General features: G+C 37.5%; 1 protein-coding gene across 4 annotated transcripts; it reads left to right on the forward strand.

The window, feature by feature from the left end:
- Positions 1 to 179: 179 nt before the first annotated feature.
- On the forward strand, positions 180 to 19,103 carry LOC119886036 (natural resistance-associated macrophage protein 2-like). Of its 4 annotated transcripts, XM_038696506.1 has the most exons (19): positions 180 to 337; positions 1,071 to 1,159; positions 1,280 to 1,322; positions 4,246 to 4,312; positions 5,969 to 6,105; positions 6,324 to 6,443; positions 6,945 to 7,064; positions 7,671 to 7,777; positions 7,885 to 7,955; positions 8,051 to 8,118; positions 8,233 to 8,388; positions 9,002 to 9,160; positions 9,307 to 9,393; positions 9,580 to 9,699; positions 9,786 to 9,935; positions 10,082 to 10,155; positions 10,918 to 11,071; positions 11,813 to 11,866; positions 16,483 to 19,103. In XM_038696506.1, exons 4-19 carry the CDS (start codon positions 4,279 to 4,281, stop codon positions 16,558 to 16,560), a joined length of 1,689 nt encoding a protein of 562 aa, XP_038552434.1. In that variant the 5' UTR covers positions 180 to 337; positions 1,071 to 1,159; positions 1,280 to 1,322; positions 4,246 to 4,278; the 3' UTR covers positions 16,561 to 19,103. The 4 variants fall into 4 exon arrangements, with proteins under 4 accessions (XP_038552434.1, XP_038552433.1, XP_038552435.1 ...); XM_038696505.1 differs by lacking the exons at positions 1,071 to 1,159; positions 1,280 to 1,322 and having other exon boundaries at positions 181 to 337; XM_038696507.1 differs by lacking the exons at positions 180 to 337; positions 1,071 to 1,159; positions 1,280 to 1,322 and adding an exon at positions 3,640 to 4,163.
- The last annotated feature ends 609 nt before the right edge of the window (positions 19,104 to 19,712 follow it).

Here is a 19,712-nt window from a genome sequence, read left to right on the forward strand (position 1 = left end):
TTTGCTGATACTGTAGTACCCAGCTGTACCAAAGATGCTCTGAACCGTCTCTGATTGAACAAGGACCGTTGGCACCTCTGGCACCGCCTAGCAGATTAAATGCAGGGCATCACTTGGCATGTTTCACCCATTGACCAATCAGAACAGGCAAGTTTTACTGCACATGCGCCGTGAGTCGTGAATTTACAGTTGACATGGAATGATACGACTTTACCGGAATTTTAGCTTGATAACGTGCAACTTAGCTACCTTCACATCAACACAGATGGTATCAGTTTAAAAGCAGCTTTAATCATCAAAACCGAGGTCATTGTACCCCCCCATTAAGTATACCCAGGTAAGAGCGTTTTCATACTTTGATAAGGGAAACGTTAGCAGCTCCACCAGCTAACATATCATGGAAACTTGTTAGCTTGATCACACACAGTAACAGTAGCTACAGTGTAAGCGCGGTTTATAGTACCGGGGCTCTGGTTCACATATCTAAAGGGTTAATTAGCCGGCAGGATTTGTTTCTTTTTAGCTAGTTGGTCAAACTGCAGCCACATCACGATGTAGCTAAGTTTCCAGGCCAAGAGGTCAAACGTTTTAAGTTGTGGTTAGCTCTTTACTACTACTAAGTTACTTACCACTTCCTCTGGGAGTTTGTACAATTCAGTGACATTCTTTCAGTATTACAAGAGCGACTTGTACTGACATTTCATTGCCGTGAAACTGCACTCTGACTGAATACACGGGTACACTTAAAAAGATCCAGCCTTTAACAGAATATACTCCAGTAATTAGTTGTGAACCGTAAAATCAACTTGTTGATTCACGTGTCAAAGCTGGAAATCAGAGCATCATCCTGAATAGATGAAGCGATCATATGACTGCTGAGTGTATATTTGAGTGTGCATTACAGTTGTTCAAATTCACTATATATATTTGATACATATTTGAGATGTACAATATCACAGAAATTACATTCCAGAGTACCATTTTCTTTACAGATTAGCAGGCAGTTTTTACACATGCCTTCACTGTAATTCACTAGACCTTCAGATATCATGTTTGCTTACTTTTCACAGTGGCTGGTAAAGTAGGAACATTTATTGTCAGACCAGATGGTATGGTAATGTTCTTCCATGGGGAGTCAGAGAGAAGAACTACAGTTTAGGTTTGTGGCACAATATCACATGCTTTGAAAATGAAAAGCAGCTTAAAGGTTCATAACTCTTTTTTGTTGCTGGTGTTTTGACCCATTACAACTGCTTCCCTTTCTTTACGCACTTTGCAGGTAGGTGATATTGTGCTGGAAACCCAAACTCTACTACAGTAAGGTAATTGACAGCCAAAGCCTAAATTAACTAAATTTCCTCCTCTGTCAGTTTGTCAGTGGAGTTAAAGGTGTTGGTGAAATGTAGCCTATTCACCACATACAGGAAGTAATGAATACAGAAAATGTGATGGGAGGGAAATCAAATCACAGGAATGTTGGAGGCAAAAAGTAATGTAACATTTATCCCTATGATTTATCCTTATACAATACTCACTATACAGTGGAGAAAAAGTGTGGTCCTTGAGTGCAACAGTAAACGGTCTTTACATGCATAATTGTGTATTACACATGTACTTGCAACCACTTCTCAAATAGCTTGAATCTGCCTATACATGTTACCTTTGTAATGGCTACATCTAGTCACTGCTCTGTGACTATGTGTGAAGTCAGTTTTAAATGATAAATATGCCACTGATATGCCAAATCTTTGATAAACATATATAAAGCAAAATAAATATTGGATTTCACTTGTACCACATTTTAAAGCCTCATTATGGCTTATATTTTTTATGGTTGGACCTGAAGCTGGGTAACATAGAAAGCTTATATGGCTAAATGTCAACACAGGTACGCATTAATGATTCAGTTGATAGGGCTGTGTGTGTGAGGTTCTTAAATATTTGATTTCCCGACTCTTCTTTTGACCAACATAGCCGCTAAATGTCCATTGTGTTAAACAGAGTTGATTTGGCCTTGGGCATGAAAGATCTGATGTTTTTGGTCAGTTGAAAATGTATTTTTTCTTTTGCTTCGTTAGAAATTGTCGCTGGCAACAACACCATCAGCTAATGCTTCATTATTAATTCAGGAGGAGATTTTAGTTTGTCCTGTAGGATTCTTGCTTAACATTTAGAATCAGATTTCTTTGATGTTTTAATTTGGCATTACTGTTTTGATATGCAAGGGCCCTAATTCAAGGGGTGTAGTTTGTCAGTTTGGGAGTTGTCATAGATTTAGTGATTGTAAAAACTGTTCTGCGCAGATTAGGCCTCTATGCCGTTTGATGAGGCCGAGGCTTTTAGGGGCAAGTCAGATGAATGGATGACAAATTGATGTGGTTTCTAACTACACTTACCACTTTTCTTTTTAGATCTCCAAGCTTGGCCAGTCCAACTTTACAACATTTGGTAAAGTCAAAATTAATCATGTAGTTGATGATGCAAGTTTCCTATATGAACATCATACTGGTACTCATACTCATCTGAACATTGTTTATGTATTCAATTTGACCAAATTCTCAGATATTCTGAATCTCTTTAAGCACATACACATGATTACCCATGAAATTTGACAAGATTAGTGCTGACACATTAAAAGACAGTAACGCAATCCAGGACTGAAATCAAGGTCACAGAACAAAACATACTAGAGTGCGCAGGGAAAGATGAATTATGTCTTTATGTTGAACCCTGCAACACGGTAGAAGGCCGACTGAATAAAGTGTTATTAATAGAAGGGTCACAGGGATGAGACAGTCATGGTGGTGTGAGAGAGCACATGATCGTTTGGAGATTTCAGAGAGTTGTTTGGACTTGATTGATTTTGGGGGAAATGATTGGAGCAAACCGATGCACGTGGACCTCCCTCCATCATCATGTATGCCTGCAAACATGTCAGTAGTATTAAACTGTAGGATCATTTATATTAGATTTGTATCGTATGATTTTAGCGGTCTTAATAATACACTAGTGGCAGAAATAATTTGACTGCTGACTGTAGCCACATGAGTACACACGACAAATAGGTCAAGGTCTTTAAAAGATGCAGAAAACTGAAGCACCCTGCAGCCAAGTAACAAGTAAGATCTGGCCCCCAAGACAATGTCAGAAACATAAAATGTTTAAAGAAGTAAATTAAAAAGTATTTAGCGAGCAGCTCCTAACTGCAACTTGTTAACGTAAGCATTTCAGCTATGACAAATAACACTGACTTGTCTGAAGCCAAAATGTTTGCGTCTAAAACTAAAAGAAGGAGCAGAGACGTTTTGAAGTTTGAAGTGCACAGTGTAATTTAATGCTGCTGCTTCCTCTCGTCTGCAGTGGGAAAGCAGCCATTTTTCAGGAATACAAGCAGAAGCAGAATTGCTCTGGTAACAATGGAAAGGAAAAAAACATATTCAGTTAAATTTAAATCATTTAGTAAACCTTATGTGGAAAGGTTGATTCAGTTTGACATGATGTTTTGGGGTTATATGTGGTTGTAAGAAATAACTAACATTTAGCTGGTAACTTGTGTTATTACTCAACGTCTAACATTAAGTAAATTGTTGCTGCCGAGCAAAGTAACAAGGAGCTTATCACTTTGTCAGTGCTAATTACTCCGAGCACGTGTTCAGCCAGAGGAAGTGGCACTCGGATGGAAACCTTGACTTGTGGGAAAGGTACTCTGCTGCCTCAGCTTGACTTTTGCCTCATATGATCCCATAATCATGTGCTTTCACAGAGTAAACCGGACACTCTCTGTGTCAGGGAACAGGGTGTTATAAATCACGGTGGTTTGGCTGGGCTGAGGTTTTGTATTTTATTTTCTGGATGAAGCTAAGAAGTACTAGTGTTGTGGAGTGTGCATGAAGGAAGTGGAAGTGAAACTCTGGTGCCGTGCTGGTGGTCAACTCAAGATTTTCTGTAAAATGTTCTCAATAATATAGTGACCTTTTCATAATATGCTTAGTCATTATTATGACTCGAGAATTTTCATGTTGTTGATTTCTGTTAAAGGGGAAAGGAGAACAAAATGTTGCACAGTCACCCCTCGTGTTGAGGTGGTTGTGGAAAAGTGTGAAGTTTTTTTGGCAATCCAACAAAGGAACACAAAACCACCAGTCTTGTTAACTCAATACTTGGTATGATAATTACTGTTTTACCCTCAACAGTCATGTCTTTCATGCTCCTTCAGATTAAGTAACTGTTGTTGTCTTTTTCCAGGGAGGCTGATATTCATCCCTCAAGTTCCTAGGGATGAAAGCAGAGCAAGACGGAGACCTCCTTGAAGGTAACTGCTTTATATAACAGAAACACGACCTTCCCGTTACAGACAAACCCACCATGTTATCTTACGTTAAACATTCTGGGCATTTGATTAAGGCTGCAATACACAGTCTCTGTCAGGGGGCAGTAAAACAATATTTTACTTAAGTATATTTCTTCATGCGTGCACGTAACCCCAGCTCCATAAACTCAGAAACTCATGCTCTTGACAACATGTTAACAACATATTTTCTTTAGTCTTGATCCTGGAATATGTTTGGTTTAGTCATTTTGCTGCCAATTTGAAAATGTAAATGCTGTTAATTCTCATTGCTTTGTTTGTGAACTTTATTACTGCTTGGGTGATGTTGTGTGATTTGTTGAAGGGCTAAAGGGCAGGTCACTGTGCATATGCTGGGGTGTGTGTTCTTTACTTCTCTGTCTTCGCGGGTCATTTTTAGAGGCATGATGTCAGAAATTCATTGTGACATCTAGTGACAAAAAAAGGGATGATAAAGGCCGAGTCATAAAAAAGCGTAGTCCTTGTGAGGGAACAGTGGACTTTAAGACCTGCAGTGAGTTGGAGATGAAGGGAGGGATGAATGAAGCGTCCAATCTCAGTGAGTAGTACGCAGTGTTTACTGGTTTACTAAATAAATACCACAGATGAGTGTTGCTACAGTTTTTGTATGAGATTTTAGTTTTGTTTAGACACTGACTGGTCTTTTGTATGTAATCTTTTTTTCTATTACAGGGTGTTTATATACGTGTAATTTAAAGTCCTAAACTAAATCACTTATGTAGCAGTTTTGAAATCACTGAATTGCTTTTAGGTTATCAGCTTTGAGTTTTTTACAGTTGTTGTTTCTGGTACAAATGGCTTAATCTTAAGTATATGTGCCTTCTTTAATAAACCTCATGTGATACTCTGACTTAAACAATTTCCTCAGTGAAGAATGAATAAAGCTCTGGTTTGTGCTCTGAAAAGTTATTTAAGAAAATTCTACCTGCTCTATGCTCAGACATCACTGGCGTTTCTTTAGAAAGGAAAATATAAAACATTCCACATTTACCTGGTTGGCAAGTTAAGTTTGAATGTTGCTGTAAAATTCTTTTAAAAAGCCCAAACTAGTAAAACTTAAACATCATTGAATCACGTTGGGCGATTTTAAGGAAATATTTTTCTGTTTTGTTTTCCTTTTTTTTTTAAAGTGGAGAGTTTGGTTATGGAGTTTTTTGAAAAGCATCAAGTGACACAAATGCTGTTGAAAATTATTATCCTTGTAGCACAGCAGATCCCTAGAAATCCTTCTTTATTTGTATGATATCAAAGAGTTTTATGGGGCAGTACATTTTCTTTTTGCATTTTTGCACTTTCGGTTCTCCAATCAACATACATACATACATTTAAGGTGCCTTAATACAAAAGATCACTCAGATCATGTTCTATGGCCAACTGCACATTGTTATTGTGCCACTTCCCCAAATCTCAGCAATTGAACTGGTGAGTGAAAAGTTGTAACCAATCAGAGCTACAAAAATGAGCTTCAGGTTAGCATGAAGTGTGTTAGCAGCTGATGGAAAGATGCCGTAGTGTTACAGCATGGATAACGTCTTCTTTGTCTATGTTAGTCTCACTCTTCTTTCGTCCCTCCGTTTGTCTTCCCTGTGGTTTTGTTAGAGGACTCCGCTCAGGAGAATGGAGTCCAGACGAACCAGTACAGCGCCATCTCTCCTCCTTCCTCACCTGTGGCCCAGGACGAACCCTTCTCCACATACTTTGAAGATAAAGTGGCCATTCCCGAGACTGGCAATCAGGTAATGTCTCACAGACACCATTTCATGTAAAATAAGCAGCAAAACCGAAGCTCGATTATCAGTTTGAAAGATTAAGCATTGTTTTTCCAAATATACTTTTCCCTTGTTGGACAGTTTATTACCACGTGTTGTTTGTGGGAAGCAAAACCTATTTTATTCTTATTTATGAAATTACAACATCACCATTAGTAGTAATATTCTACTGTCCTTTTATTCAGATATTCAGTTTCCGTAAACTCTGGGCCTTCACTGGACCAGGTTTTTTGATGAGCATTGCCTATTTGGATCCAGGGAACATCGAGTCTGACCTGCAGTCTGGAGCTAAAGCTGGCTTTAAGGTGATATATAAAATTATTAATCTTTACAATCAAGCAAAACATGCTTGTGGCCTGGCAGTTAACTTTACTGGGTAACGGGTGTGGATTTAGGAAAAAATGTGACCATAATACAGTATCATCTTGAGTGGTATGTGTTTTAGCTCTTTTATTTTTTCACTCTATATTTGAGGAAGTGATTCCACAGGTTTCTGTTGTTGTCTTCACTCAAATACTTGCCTTCTTCCTTTTTTCGTAAAAGTGTCATTATTATATTTTGAAGGCAAAGTGGCCAACCTTCTAGTCATATTTTGTTTGTTTCTTGCTCAATGCAGCTTCTTTTTGTGGAAGTAACACATGACGAGCTGCATCAATACATTTTTTCTAAGCAAAGGCATCTACTGCATCATAAATGCAATGGGTTGTGGGCATTAATTGTCAATGTATTATTAAAAAGAAATACCACTTTTGAGCTTTTATTTTAATAAAGACGTGACTTATCCTCATTTTGTCTTTCCTTCTCAGCTCCTATGGGTGCTCCTTGGAGCCACCATCATCGGGCTGCTGTTGCAAAGGTTAGCTGCACGCCTCGGGGTCGTCACTGGGATGCACCTGGCTGAAGTCTGCAACCGCCAGTATCCCACAGTAAGCACTCGTTACACATCTCAACTTCCCTTTTCTTGTTATACATTAAGGTGTTTTAAAGCGTACATTAACACTTTAAAACACTAAAGTCGCACAACCACACAAACAAACTAATCAATTGAAGCCGCGGTAGACCAGAGAGGTAAAATAAGGGAGTCTGGTGGCTTTGACAAGAGCGATATAGCAACTGTTTCTGTTTAAACAAAAAGGAGTTTAGAAATTTTGAAAAAGGTCTGCCTTTGTAGGGATCATTTCTACAATGTTGTCAGAAACTTATAATAACAATCTGAGCGTGTCACTGGCAAAACAAGCACTTTAGTGGATGCACTTTGAAGAGGCGCAACTGCCCACAAGGATTATGTTGCAGCCCTGTTTTGCTGCTGCCGACTGACTACTTTCAAAAAATGTGAATTCGTCACATAGACACAAAAACATGGGAAAATAGGGTCCAGGGAAAAAATACCGTAAATATTGGTGAATAACTCATGTGAACTACAGGTATGCTGTGGTCAAAGACGAGAAGCCAACATTAGATATGAGATTCAGTAAAGTTCTGAAGCGATGATTGAACTCTGCTCACTGATATAATCTGTCTTTCCTTTTCAGGTTCCTCGGATCATCCTTTGGTTCATGGTGGAACTGGCAATTATTGGGTCAGACATGCAGGAGGTCATTGGCTGTGCCATAGCCCTCAACCTTCTCTCTGTGGGCAGGTAACTTCTTTACTGCTTGTCCATGAAAAGTGACTGCAAACATGATTTACCAAGAGTATATTTCTGTAATGGTGAGGAATTGTTGTCTTTTTTTCTTTCTCCTCCAGGATTCCACTGTGGGCAGGAGTCATCATCACCATCACAGACACGTTTGTGTTCCTCTTTCTAGATAAATACGGTATGGATACACAATCGCTTACTTTACTAATCGATGTCTAAAACGCTGTGTATCCCTGTGTTGATAGTATATATGTTGTTTGTATTTCCTTGCAGGCCTGAGGAAACTTGAAGCTTTCTTTGGCTTTCTTATCACCGTAATGGCTCTTAGCTTTGGTTACGAGGTAAAAGACTTTTAAAGTGTCCAATATAATTGTGCTTGTTGGCAACTGACAGAGTTTTTGCCAAGACGTTCACGGCACCATGACCATGTTTGACTCTGTGCTGCCCGTCTGTAGTATGTTGTGGTAAAGCCAAACCAGGGGGAACTGCTGAAGGGGATGTTCATGCCTTACTGTACCGACTGTGGGCCGGTGCAGATGGAGCAGGCAGTGGGGATCATAGGAGCTGTCATCATGCCCCACAACATCTACTTGCACTCAGCACTGGTCAAGGTTAGAGCATGTTTGTTGTCATATTCAGATTAGCAAGACTAAAAAGTAAAGCTTAAAGAAACAACATGTTGGAATGAGAATTTTCTAGTGTAACGTTAATTTTATTTCTTTTGTTAAACGTAATATAGTTAGTGAAGGGTTTTTATTACAGATGTGGAACATAAATTTTATGACAGTGAACCTAGGAGAACATAGGACTTTAGATATGTGATTGGTTGGCCTGCAGAACATTTCTAAATAAATGTTTATGTGGATTTTACTGCTTAAATTACATTTACATTTAGCTGACGCTTTTATCCAAAGCAACTTACAATTGCTATACATGTCAGAGGTCGCACGCCTCTGGAGCAACTAGGGGTTCAGTGTCTTGCTCAGGGACACAATGGTGGATGGGTCACAGTGGGAATCGAACCCCGGTCTCCCACACCAAAGGCTCCTATCAATCATTTTTCTCAGCTATATTTCTTATACAGCTTTGAAATGTTACAGTTAATTATTGCATATTTGTCAGTGTTTCACACACTACAAAGCATTTTAAAATATTCTTGAAGCAGATCTTGGGTGTTTTGATGAAAGTTGAGCGTTATTCTGTTTTTTCCCCCTTATGTACCAGTCTCGGGACATTGATCGCAAAAATAAGAAGGAAATAAAGGAAGCCAACAAGTACTACTTCATTGAGTCAACTATCGCTCTCTTTGTCTCCTTCCTCATCAACGTCTTTGTCGTAGCTGTCTTCGCTGAGGCCTTCTACAATAAAACCAATATGGAAGTGGTGCGTATACATTAAAAGAATCCTTTCCTGTTTTCCAAGTACTGCTGAAGCTGGTGTTCTGATTGAAACACAGTGGCATAATAATAACACACAGTTTTGAGAGTAACAAGTTGTGGCTCACCATGTGTTTGTGTCTCTGGTTGCAGAATAACTTGTGCAATGCAACCGGCAGCCCTCACACAGATCTCTTCCCTCTCAACAATGGCACACTGGAGGTGGACATCTACAAAGGAGTAAGTGTGGTCATCATTACAACAAAAAACATTTATGATGCTTATAAAACGATCAAGAGGAAGATTCAATTCTGATTGGGGAGATGGATGGCATTATTATTAAATAACCATCTCTCTGTCTCTTTTAAGGGGTGGATAGATTAATGATTGATGGATCATTTCTTTCTGTTATGTCTGTTTGTTCAGGGAGTGGTCCTGGGCTGTTTCTTTGGTCCTGCAGCCCTCTATATCTGGGCAATAGGGATCCTGGCAGCTGGACAGAGTTCCACCATGACAGGCACTTACTCTGGGCAGTTTGTTATGGAGGTAAGAAATACTGTTGGTTATATACCTGGAAATGGGTAAAAAAAAGAAGAGTACATGCTGAAGTTTAAACTTTCATGTTATTTAAGGGTTTCCTGAACCTACGGTGGTCCCGGTTTGCCAGGGTGCTGCTGACCCGCTCCATCGCCATCACGCCTACACTGCTGGTAGCCATTTTTCAGGATGTTCAGCATCTGACAGGGATGAATGACTTCCTCAACGTGCTTCAAAGCATGCAGGTCAGATCGAATCATTTAAGAAAGCCATCACAATTAATTCTGTCAAAATAATTCTTTAACGTTAACCCACTCTTGTGCAATTGCTGTTCTTGTTTAGTACGTGATCCTTTCAAAAATTCAGTATGTCTTCTTTTTCCGCTCAACAGCTTCCTTTTGCTTTGATCCCTATTCTGACCTTCACCAGTCTGACGTCCATAATGAACGACTTTGCAAACGGATTGTGAGTGAAATGTTTTTTTTATCATTCATTTCTTCACTCTGCAGTAATTTCTATTACTTGGTTGTAACAGTAAGTATTCTATTGTTTATTGACAGGATAATTACCTAAATCAGTGAGGCTTTCACTCCTGTCAGCCTTTGTCTGTCTGTCAGCAGTGTGTTTGAGACATAAATAACTAGCACATGTCAAACAAAAAGAGAAAAAACACTTTCATTAGCAGCACAGTCCTCAAAGCCACAGCTTCTACTTCCACTGCAAGATAGCTCAAAATTTAGGAGACAGATTAGACTAAGGCAGAGGAACAAGTCCACCATCAGACATTTTTCTCAGCCAAATATGAAACTAACCGACAGAATCGTAACTCATTTTTCAGGTTTTAGGAACAAAGTTGATTCAACTTGAAACTGAGGATGTGAAAGGCATGATTTCTTTTAGTGTTGACAGCCAGTTGGTGATTTTGTTGACGTGGATGTCTGTGTTTAGTTATTGATTGACAAATAAAATACAACTTGTTTGCTCAAGGTCCTCACAGTGACTCTGTTCCAGATGAGGTTACTTTAAACTGCAATGTTTACTAAATATTCCTCCTTTTTACGACACATAGACAGGTCATTTAGTTGTTTATGAACGCAACAGTCCAGGGCAGTCAAGAGTGAGTTACGCAAACTAGGAATTTACTCAGGAGTGTGACTGTTAGAAGACAGTATATACAGGAACAGATATTATTTCTCAATGGTCTAAAAAAACTTTTTGTTTCTTTAGGGTGTGGAAGATTTCCGGAGGCATCGTCATCCTGATGGTTTGCGCAATCAACATGTACTTTGTGGTGGTTTATGTGACGGCGCTGAACAGTGTGCTGCTCTACGTTCTTGCTGCTCTGCTCTCTGTAGCCTATCTGTGCTTTGTAGGCTACCTGGTGAGTTAGGTCACTGCAACATTACACACACTCCTCAGACACTTTTTTGGCTGTAGTGATATGACATTTTGTAACCTTTTTTAATGTGGACAATGTTTGTTTAAACTTGTAACTAAGTTTAAATCTTATTTAATATATTTGTCTCAGTCTGTCTACGGACGTATTGCTCTTTAATAGCTTTCTTTCTTTTTACCTGATTTTACCAATAACCACAATGTAAGAAAATACTTTAATGTACTTAAAACACTTTAAATGCTATTCTTCATATTCAAATTTCAAATTATTATTATATTATTATGTGTGAGCAGCAACAAAAGTAATTTAATTAAATCAAATTAAAATCAAACTGATAAACCAGTTTCACAAATCTTTAATGTGTTTGAACTTCATACTTAACAAGGGTCCAGTGATCCAAGGTTAAAGGCACAATTCAGCTTTGTGGCAAAGTCAGTGCTACAATAAGCACAGTTAGTCAGATTTTAAGCTGTTTTTATCTGACCAGTATAATCAATAAAATTACAAAAACTATGTAAAAAATTTCTGGATTCAAATGCATCAAATATTCCTTGTTTGCATGATTTCAATGTTAGAGTAAACATAGGGTTAAATCAGAAAATGGACTGTGTCAGAGTTAGTATTTAAGTCTTCTGTCTCACCATTGTTTTAGTGATAACAACATACTATTTCATGCAGAAGTGTGCACAAACCCGGTCGTGTCCTGACTTCTCTCTCTGTCTGCAGGCATGGTACTGTTTGGTTGCGTTGGGGGTTTCCTGCCTGGACTTTGGCAGCAGGGTAAGCTATCCACCTGCTGTGTTCATAGAGGAGCCGTCTGAGTACGACTCCTAGAGCTGAACAGGAGCACTAACCACCAGCATTCCTCTTTCCTCTTGGAGACACTGAGCCCTGTACACCACCAGGACTTTTATAGATCATGTAGGGTCTTGAAAGAACATGTTCTGCTAATGTCACATGTTTGTTTTGTGTTGGGCTGGGTATCAGAATTTGGTGCTTTTTAGGTATTCACTGAACCAGATTAATACTAACCAGCACAGAAAATTCAATGTCAGTGTTTGATGAAATATTCGTACATCTGTTGACAAATCAGTAATCGTTAAGATCCTCAAAGTGATTGTGACATGATGATTAACACAATTATCTGTATCTAATTTTTAGAAAAATAGCAGCTTTTATTGTATTTTCACCCCATCTTTATGAAAAGACATTATCAACAGCCTCTGTGTTTTAATATACTTTAAATACCATGAGGAGGCTGGCGGACGAAGAAGTTAAAAGTTTCTACACAGGAGTTCTGATGATTTTAGGCTTCACCTAACAAGAGCATGTGTTTTGCTTTTATGTAAACTACAGTTCCTAAAATTCGTAAAAAAAACCAAGCTTGGCGTTTTGCTGCCTGTGGGAGGAGCATTGCAGCACAGAGGTAGCCTGTAATATTGCCACAATAAAACCCAATTTTATTTTGGACTAAATAACCTCAAAACTACAGAATTCACACAATTCAAATAATAATTTTCACATTTCTGATCACAAAAATATAACATACATGACATGAAAGATGTCATTTTTGCAATACAGCAATAATAGCTCATGTTTTTTCTGCCCAATGTTCTGTTGAGGTTACACTGTTATATGTTCTCAAAAATCAAACCAATATAAGCATGCCTGACTTATTTCTGCCTTGTTTCTGTTAAATAAGAGCTGATCTAATTAGCTACCTAAAGTATTAAGTATTGATTGATTCCCTTGTTCTCTAACAAGGCTTGATATGTACCAATGCTAGCTGCCTCATGCACTCTGCTCTCCGTGAGCCCTCTTACCTTGATAATGTCAACCTCCAGTGTCTTGATGGAAGAAGAAGCAGCTTATTCCATCATAATTTCCACTACCTCAACATCCTCCATTATCTCATCTCAGTGTACCGTCTCTGTAGCAGTATTATTCAGTTATGCATCTAACGTTTCATTTCCGCTAACTATTTTTAAAACAATATAGTCGTGACATAATTCACTGACAAATTCATTCAATGATACTACCTGTATCAAAAATCACCAAATGATATCCAGCCTCAATTGTGTGAGGGGGGAAAAAAACATGTCAAAGTAGCTTAAGTGGCAAGTTTCAGTATCGTGCATAAATTATGCGTATACTGTACTTTGTCTTTGTGAGTTCAGAGTGGACATCTGGTCATTACAACCAAGTTTGTGAATCAAGGATGTTTTGTTTTTTGGTTTGTTTTTCTGTAAATATGAGCCTTGGATTGTAAAATCAGACTTGACTGAAAACTGGCTTGAATGGAGGAAGTCCACCTGTTCATTTACAAATTGTCTGGGGCTGTCTGATGAAAACCATAGTTTTAATGTGACCAAGAGCCAACTGGTTCTTAAAATTAATTCCAGAGTGCCCTTGGACCTGGATATATTAGTTGACGGTAGTACTGCACTGCACCTTTAATATTTTACTCATGATTCAGATATGCATTGCAGTTTCTGTTCAGCCTGATCAAAACTTCTCGATTCAAACATGTGGAACTTTATATGACTGCAGCCTCAACTTCAGAGCCTCTTTTAGTGCCTAAATAATCAGGATGCGAGTGAAATGAAAGAAAATAAGTTTGCGGCACTGTGCAGGAGTTGTTCCAATCCTCCACATTTTAATTCAGTTTTGTTTGTCTGTTGGTGAAGGCTTCAGAAGTTAAGGATTATAGAAATGTATAATTTCATTACAATACATGTGGTTAATTTTAGAAACGAAAACAGACTTATTTATACTGCTATGCAGAGAAAGAAAGGAACTGCTCATGTGGCAGCTTAAGAATAATGTAATTGTCATGACAAAGCTGTGTTTAAAGGACAACTGGAAACACAAGTTTTTTTTAAAAAGAGTCAAAACAAGTACAGAAGAAGTTTATTTATATCGATCCAAATCAGACGTTTGTAGTGTATGTTTGTAGTATCTTTAGACCCTCGAAAGCAGTCATTTTGTGAATTAAAGTCCAAAAACAACTTTTTTTTAGCAGATTAATTTAAATGTTAATTAAGCTATGGTGTGTCCAGCGCTCTACACTGATTCATTTAGGACATCCTAATGGGTGTGAAAAAGTTTGTTCTGTTTCCTTCAGAAATGTTTGTTCTCCCTTCTAAACAGGGTTGGTTTATTTTTTAAATGTAATCTTTTCACCAAAAATAAAACTATTCATATTTACTCTAGAAGTCCACTGGGCTGCAGACTAGTTTGCAGGTCTGAATAAAGACTGTTTTACTAAAACAACAGACACATTTAATAAAGCAACGCAAAGAGAATTAGAACTTTATACAGGGTCGTGGGGGGCTGGAGCCAATCCTAGCTGACATCGGGCGAAAGGCGGGGTACACCCTGGACAGGTCGCCAATCCATCGCAGGGCCACACATAGACAAACAACCAGTCCCAGAATTAGAACTTTTTTAGGAAAAATTTATGTTTCGTATTTTAAAGCTAGGCTGGGCAATGTTGAGAAACTAGCCAGCGGCAGCTAGATTTTGAAACTATCTAACCGATAAAATCCCACCCCTCCCTTCAGGTCTCCCTCCAAAGCGACTCCCCAAACCACATTTTCACGTGCAGTGAGTGCACGGGCAGAGTGAGTGCAGGTAGACACAGCGCAGGTAGGCCAGTGCTTATTATAGTCCTGCGACAGTCACAGATACCAGAATCAGAATCAGCTTTATTCGCCAGGTAGTGTACACATACAAGGAATTTTACTCTGGCTTGCACAATGCTCATGATGTGCTTATTTATACAATAATACAGTTAAACAATAATACCTTAATAAAATCAAACACAGGCTACAGTATAGAGGTCACGTATACACACTATAAACACAACAAAATAGACAGATTGAGACAATAGTGCAATGAGCAGAGTGCAAAGGATGCAGGAGTAAATTATTATTACCATTACCATTACCAGGATACAGGATTGATTTACTTAGCTTCTTTATTTAATGGGGTTGATTTAATGCTATCATCACTGCACTGTAAATTTCTCTGGAGGTGCAGATCCATGTAAGATGTACGTATTAAGCAATAAGAGCACTGGAAATGAGCTGTGTAGCATTGTGTTTGTACGGTGATCACAGTAAGTGTTTACTTTATCATGGTGGATCAGGTATAGTTGCAGGTCTGTGTTTCAGAGTTCTCAAAACTTTTCTGAAGTTCTCCAAGGTTCATAGAAGTGGCACAAATGTAACATGACATTTTTCAGGCTACTGTGAATTTGTACAGTTTCATACAAAATACCTCTCTGGCCAAAAAACAAAACAAACCATGGCAAATGCATATTTGTACTGTTACAGAGAACACCTCAATGTAGAAATGTGTACCCTGAAATTATCACTCGTTTCTGCTCTTTGGGATTGGATGAATAAATGTTTGTCCTTGCTACTGGAGAAAGCACAAAATGTGTTCAAAATAAATGGGAAATAATGGATATATGGACATTTGTCGGCGTCTTCTGTCTGAATGTCTAAAGAAGGATTCATGAATTACGTTTTTTTAGTTGTATACATATTGAAAACGCAGCCTGAATATTAATTAGGATTTAGTCAAACCCCATGTTTTAGAAAAGTCTAGAGAATTATTTTATGCTGGAGGTTTTCTCATGACAATATCAATGTTAAAATACAGCAATGATTCCACAAAACAGTGGCAGTTTTGTCACAAGGTGCGTAGTGCAGTAAATAAATTACAAAACCTGCTAATAATTAGTATAAACTGTTTATTGACCTGTGAGAATAATATAAAATATGCCCCACGAACGTTTAAAATATGACTATATACATTCCTCATTCCCAGATTAAGAGGTCAAAGGGCCAAATTTTATTTTTTCACTTTTACATACCCAGGGTTGATAGAAGATCATGGTAGGCAGTAGAAATGCTGTTTTGCAGAGCTTTCCTGGAACAAATGAGGAAATTTGAGTTTGGAAATGATCACTTTGAACCAAGGTCAGCATCCTTAATTAATCTCTAATCATAAAACAATCAAACTCAAAATTGATTGGATTAGACTGATTTTCAACTGATCAAAACACAGCATTGATCGTGTTCCTCTTATTAAGTGTTAAATATTTTATTTTGCATATAGTTTTCTTGACACTCTGTATCTGCAGTGCCTAGATTTATATTCCCTGGGAACAAAAATTATAATAAATCTATATGTAGAGTGTGCGAGTAGGGTCAGTGTATTTTCTTAACTATATAACTGATTGTTTACATTTTCAATAAAAAACTCAAGAATCGGTCGAGAACAAAACAAATCATTGCAAAACCATATGACACATGTTTTTCTTTTATAAGTCAGGTCGTCACAACACCCTCCTCATTGATAAAATCTCCACCTCTTCTTTCTTTCAGACGGAAATGGGACCGTCACGGCACACAGATATCTACTTACTGAATGACATGGACACTGATGCTCTGGTTGAAAGATAGGAGGATGGATGTTGGACTGTGGCTGTGATGACCCGGCTGTAGCGTGGGACCACTGAAGCTCGGCCAGTATGTGTTTGTCTTCACCTCTCGGCCTAACACATGTTCAAAGTGTCCTTACAGTACACAGATGTCTAATCCTGTTTAAAACAATGATGAATCACAAACGTCTCAGCGACCTCGGCTAAATAATGTTTATGCAAATAATGGTTACATATCTGGGTCATGTCTCAAATATTTTGGTCCTGTCGGCTTCTTCAGATCACTCATTTTAAATGATTGAACCACTACAAGTTAGTAATGCTGTGACAGTGACAAAGAGAGTGATGGTTGCCAACCAGACACTACTGTGATGAAATGATCCCTTTCCATTTTGAAATCGCACAGCCAGTGTTGCACTTGGTTGTTTTTAACTTTCTGCTGGTATATGACATAAAAATCTGATTTTGCCATCGTCACAAATCCCCACAGAGTCAAAAGAACAAAAAGGTACTAAAAGGTCTGATGTGAATCCTATATGATTTATTCATAAAAAGTCAAACAACAAAGCTGCAGCATGATTTTAACAATTTGTTTGGTGCTTTGCTTCTATTCTATTTTATATTTAGATTAAGTGATTTAAAACATTCATCTAGATCTTAATATTGGACAAATTGTTATAATTAATATATTTAATGAACACTTGAAAAATATACAAGTTATTTATGTGTGACTAGTCACGTTTCTTGCTGTGTTTTATACTATATAGAAGAGAATGACAGTTTTATGTCATTTTTATGTACAGTCATGCTGTCTATTTTAGATTTGGGGGATTTCTGTTCTTGGAGATAAGGTCTGGACATCCTCCCTGTTTCCACATATTTGGAAGACCAGGCATAAAATGTTCTTCTTCTAAATGCTAATTATGAATTATTAAATTAAAGGCACCGTTTGTAAGATTACAAATGGCAGCAGACAAAAACTTATAATAAACTGATAATAAAAGCATTTCTCCTCTCGGATTAATAAAGTATTTCTGATTCTGATAACCCATGTGTATGTTTTTTAGAAAATGTATACATTACTGTGTAATTAATTTGTGAATTTTAGATCATACATTTGCAGTAGTGGTGTAATATGAGTGATTCAGTGTTGAATGCAGTACCTGGAGTCTGATCAACTCAGTTTTTCAGCCTGTTCAAAACTTTACATTACATTTTCTCTCTTAAATTGTGCTCTTAGGCTTTCATCAGTTTGTTTTAAGATTTCTTTATTTATGTGTAGTTTGTATACATTATGAATGCTACTTTGTCTTTTATGTAGTTTTAGTGGATGTTTAGTTTGGTTTAAAATGTTATTTTGTCTTTCAGCTTTTTGGGACGTTTTAGCAGGGGTTAGCTTTTTTTTTTGATGAAGCAAGATTTACGCAGAGGTGTGATGTGTGCAAAGTGCAAAATATGATGTGAAGTGTTGTATTATGATTGTGACAGGTTGATACTTAAACATGTCTTCTTATGCATTTCAATAACTTGATTATTGTAGCGACTTTAAAAAACTGTGTGTTTTACAGGGATTTTAACAAGTTAAAAAAGTACAGAGAAGACGCTAGAAAAGAAGAGGATATGAAATATCACCATAAAACAATAGGATCCATCATAAAAAGACTATGTTGGTTGTGCACTATATATATATAAACCAAACCACTTTTTTCTCGACCAAATATTGAACTGCACTTGTATGCTGTAATTATTGTGCAGATGACTAAGTGCCTCCTGTGTTCACCACTGTGCCTATTCACTGTTCAGTCAAAAACAAACTAATACTAGAAACTCACATTGTTACAGGTGGAAAAACATGTTGTACATTGAGTAAAACTGTCTAATTAGAATCCTTCATCAAGAATATGTGTTATAGGGATGAGTATATAGTTTAGAGGGGCTGATAGTAGCTTTGAAAATTTAATTTATTGTCAAATTTGTTTTCTTTTGCCATTGTGTTCTGCATTTGCCATATTTTCTGTAAGAACTGAAATGACATGTAATGGCAAATAAAAAAACAAATATACCCCTTTTTAGTAATAGCGCTCCTGCAAAAAACACATTCTTAAAATAAATGAACCAGCGAGAAATGGGCCACAGTGAGTATAAACGTTGACATAGTAAGCTGTATGATAAAATATCTTTATCGTGCATTTGGTTGAAGACTGTCAGTACGTCTCCACTGGACCTTCTGGCATAACCTACCTCTAGTGAAATCAATTAAAAACACGTTAATGACCTCGCTTGCACCATGTTTTTCATTGATTACTGCATCATTTGTTGCATTTTAAAGTATTATAAAGTGTCTGAATTTGGGAACAGCTGTTGCGAGTGTTAGTGACCATTTCCATGGCAAAACAGGAATTTGGTACTGTATTGTATTGTACTGTAAATTAGATTAAATTTGTAATTTCTGATTTGATGTAATTGTACAGTATGATACAGTATTAGGACCCTACTAAAAGGGTGGTTTTCCAATATATTTTTTTTGTTGTTTTAAATTATCTGCCGTCTGTTAGATTTTTTAAATTTTTTTTTCTTGAATAAAAAAAAAAAGTAAAAATACCTACTAATGTGCTTTCTTTTTCGTTATTGTATTTATTCTTTTACTGAAAAAGTTGGGTCTATGCCGGGTCTTATTCATAAATCTCGAGAGGTGTAAATATTTAAATCAATGATGGATGAATTCCATTTAGCTGCTTCAGTTTCAGGGTCCTGGTATTGTTCATGCTGGCTCACCGTGACACTCGATAGAACTGAGCCACCATGCCACACCTGTGCTTTTCCTACTATGACTGCTGGGAAATTCACCTGGTGTCAACTTACACCGTTTCTGTACTCTTCCTCTTCCTTCTTAACTTCAGTCTCTGATTTGATAGCTCCAATGTAATTACTGAGGAGGAGCAGTACAGTGCACTTTTTAAACACTGTAGCACAATCGACAGTGGTTTGATAGGGTTACCAGCAATTACTTCATGAGCTGTCTGACCTTTAAAAACTCATTTTGACCTACTTTGTTTGTTATTTAGTTTGCTCATAAGTGTTAAATAGTCAGTTTATTGTTTGTAGTAGCAACAGTAGTTGTTGTTTTGAGGTTACTGTCTTCTAACGTAGACTATAAGTTAACTAAACCAATAA

Source organism: Micropterus salmoides, unplaced genomic scaffold (assembly GCF_014851395.1).
Source record: "Micropterus salmoides isolate LMB-PRFRI ecotype aquatic unplaced genomic scaffold, ASM1485139v1 Ms_hic_scaffold_4, whole genome shotgun sequence".
Classification (NCBI taxonomy): Eukaryota; Metazoa; Chordata; class Actinopteri; order Centrarchiformes; family Centrarchidae; genus Micropterus; species Micropterus salmoides.

Coding starts and splice junctions, on each gene's coding strand:
- LOC119886036 (XM_038696506.1), top strand. CDS start 4,279: ATGAAAGCAGAGCAAGACGGAGACCTCCTTGAAG. Junction 4,313..5,968: donor AGACGGAGACCTCCTTGAAG/GTAACTGCTTTA, acceptor TGGTTTTGTTAG/AGGACTCCGCTCAGGAGAAT. Junction 8,389..9,001: donor TGCACTCAGCACTGGTCAAG/GTTAGAGCATGT, acceptor CTTATGTACCAG/TCTCGGGACATTGATCGCAA.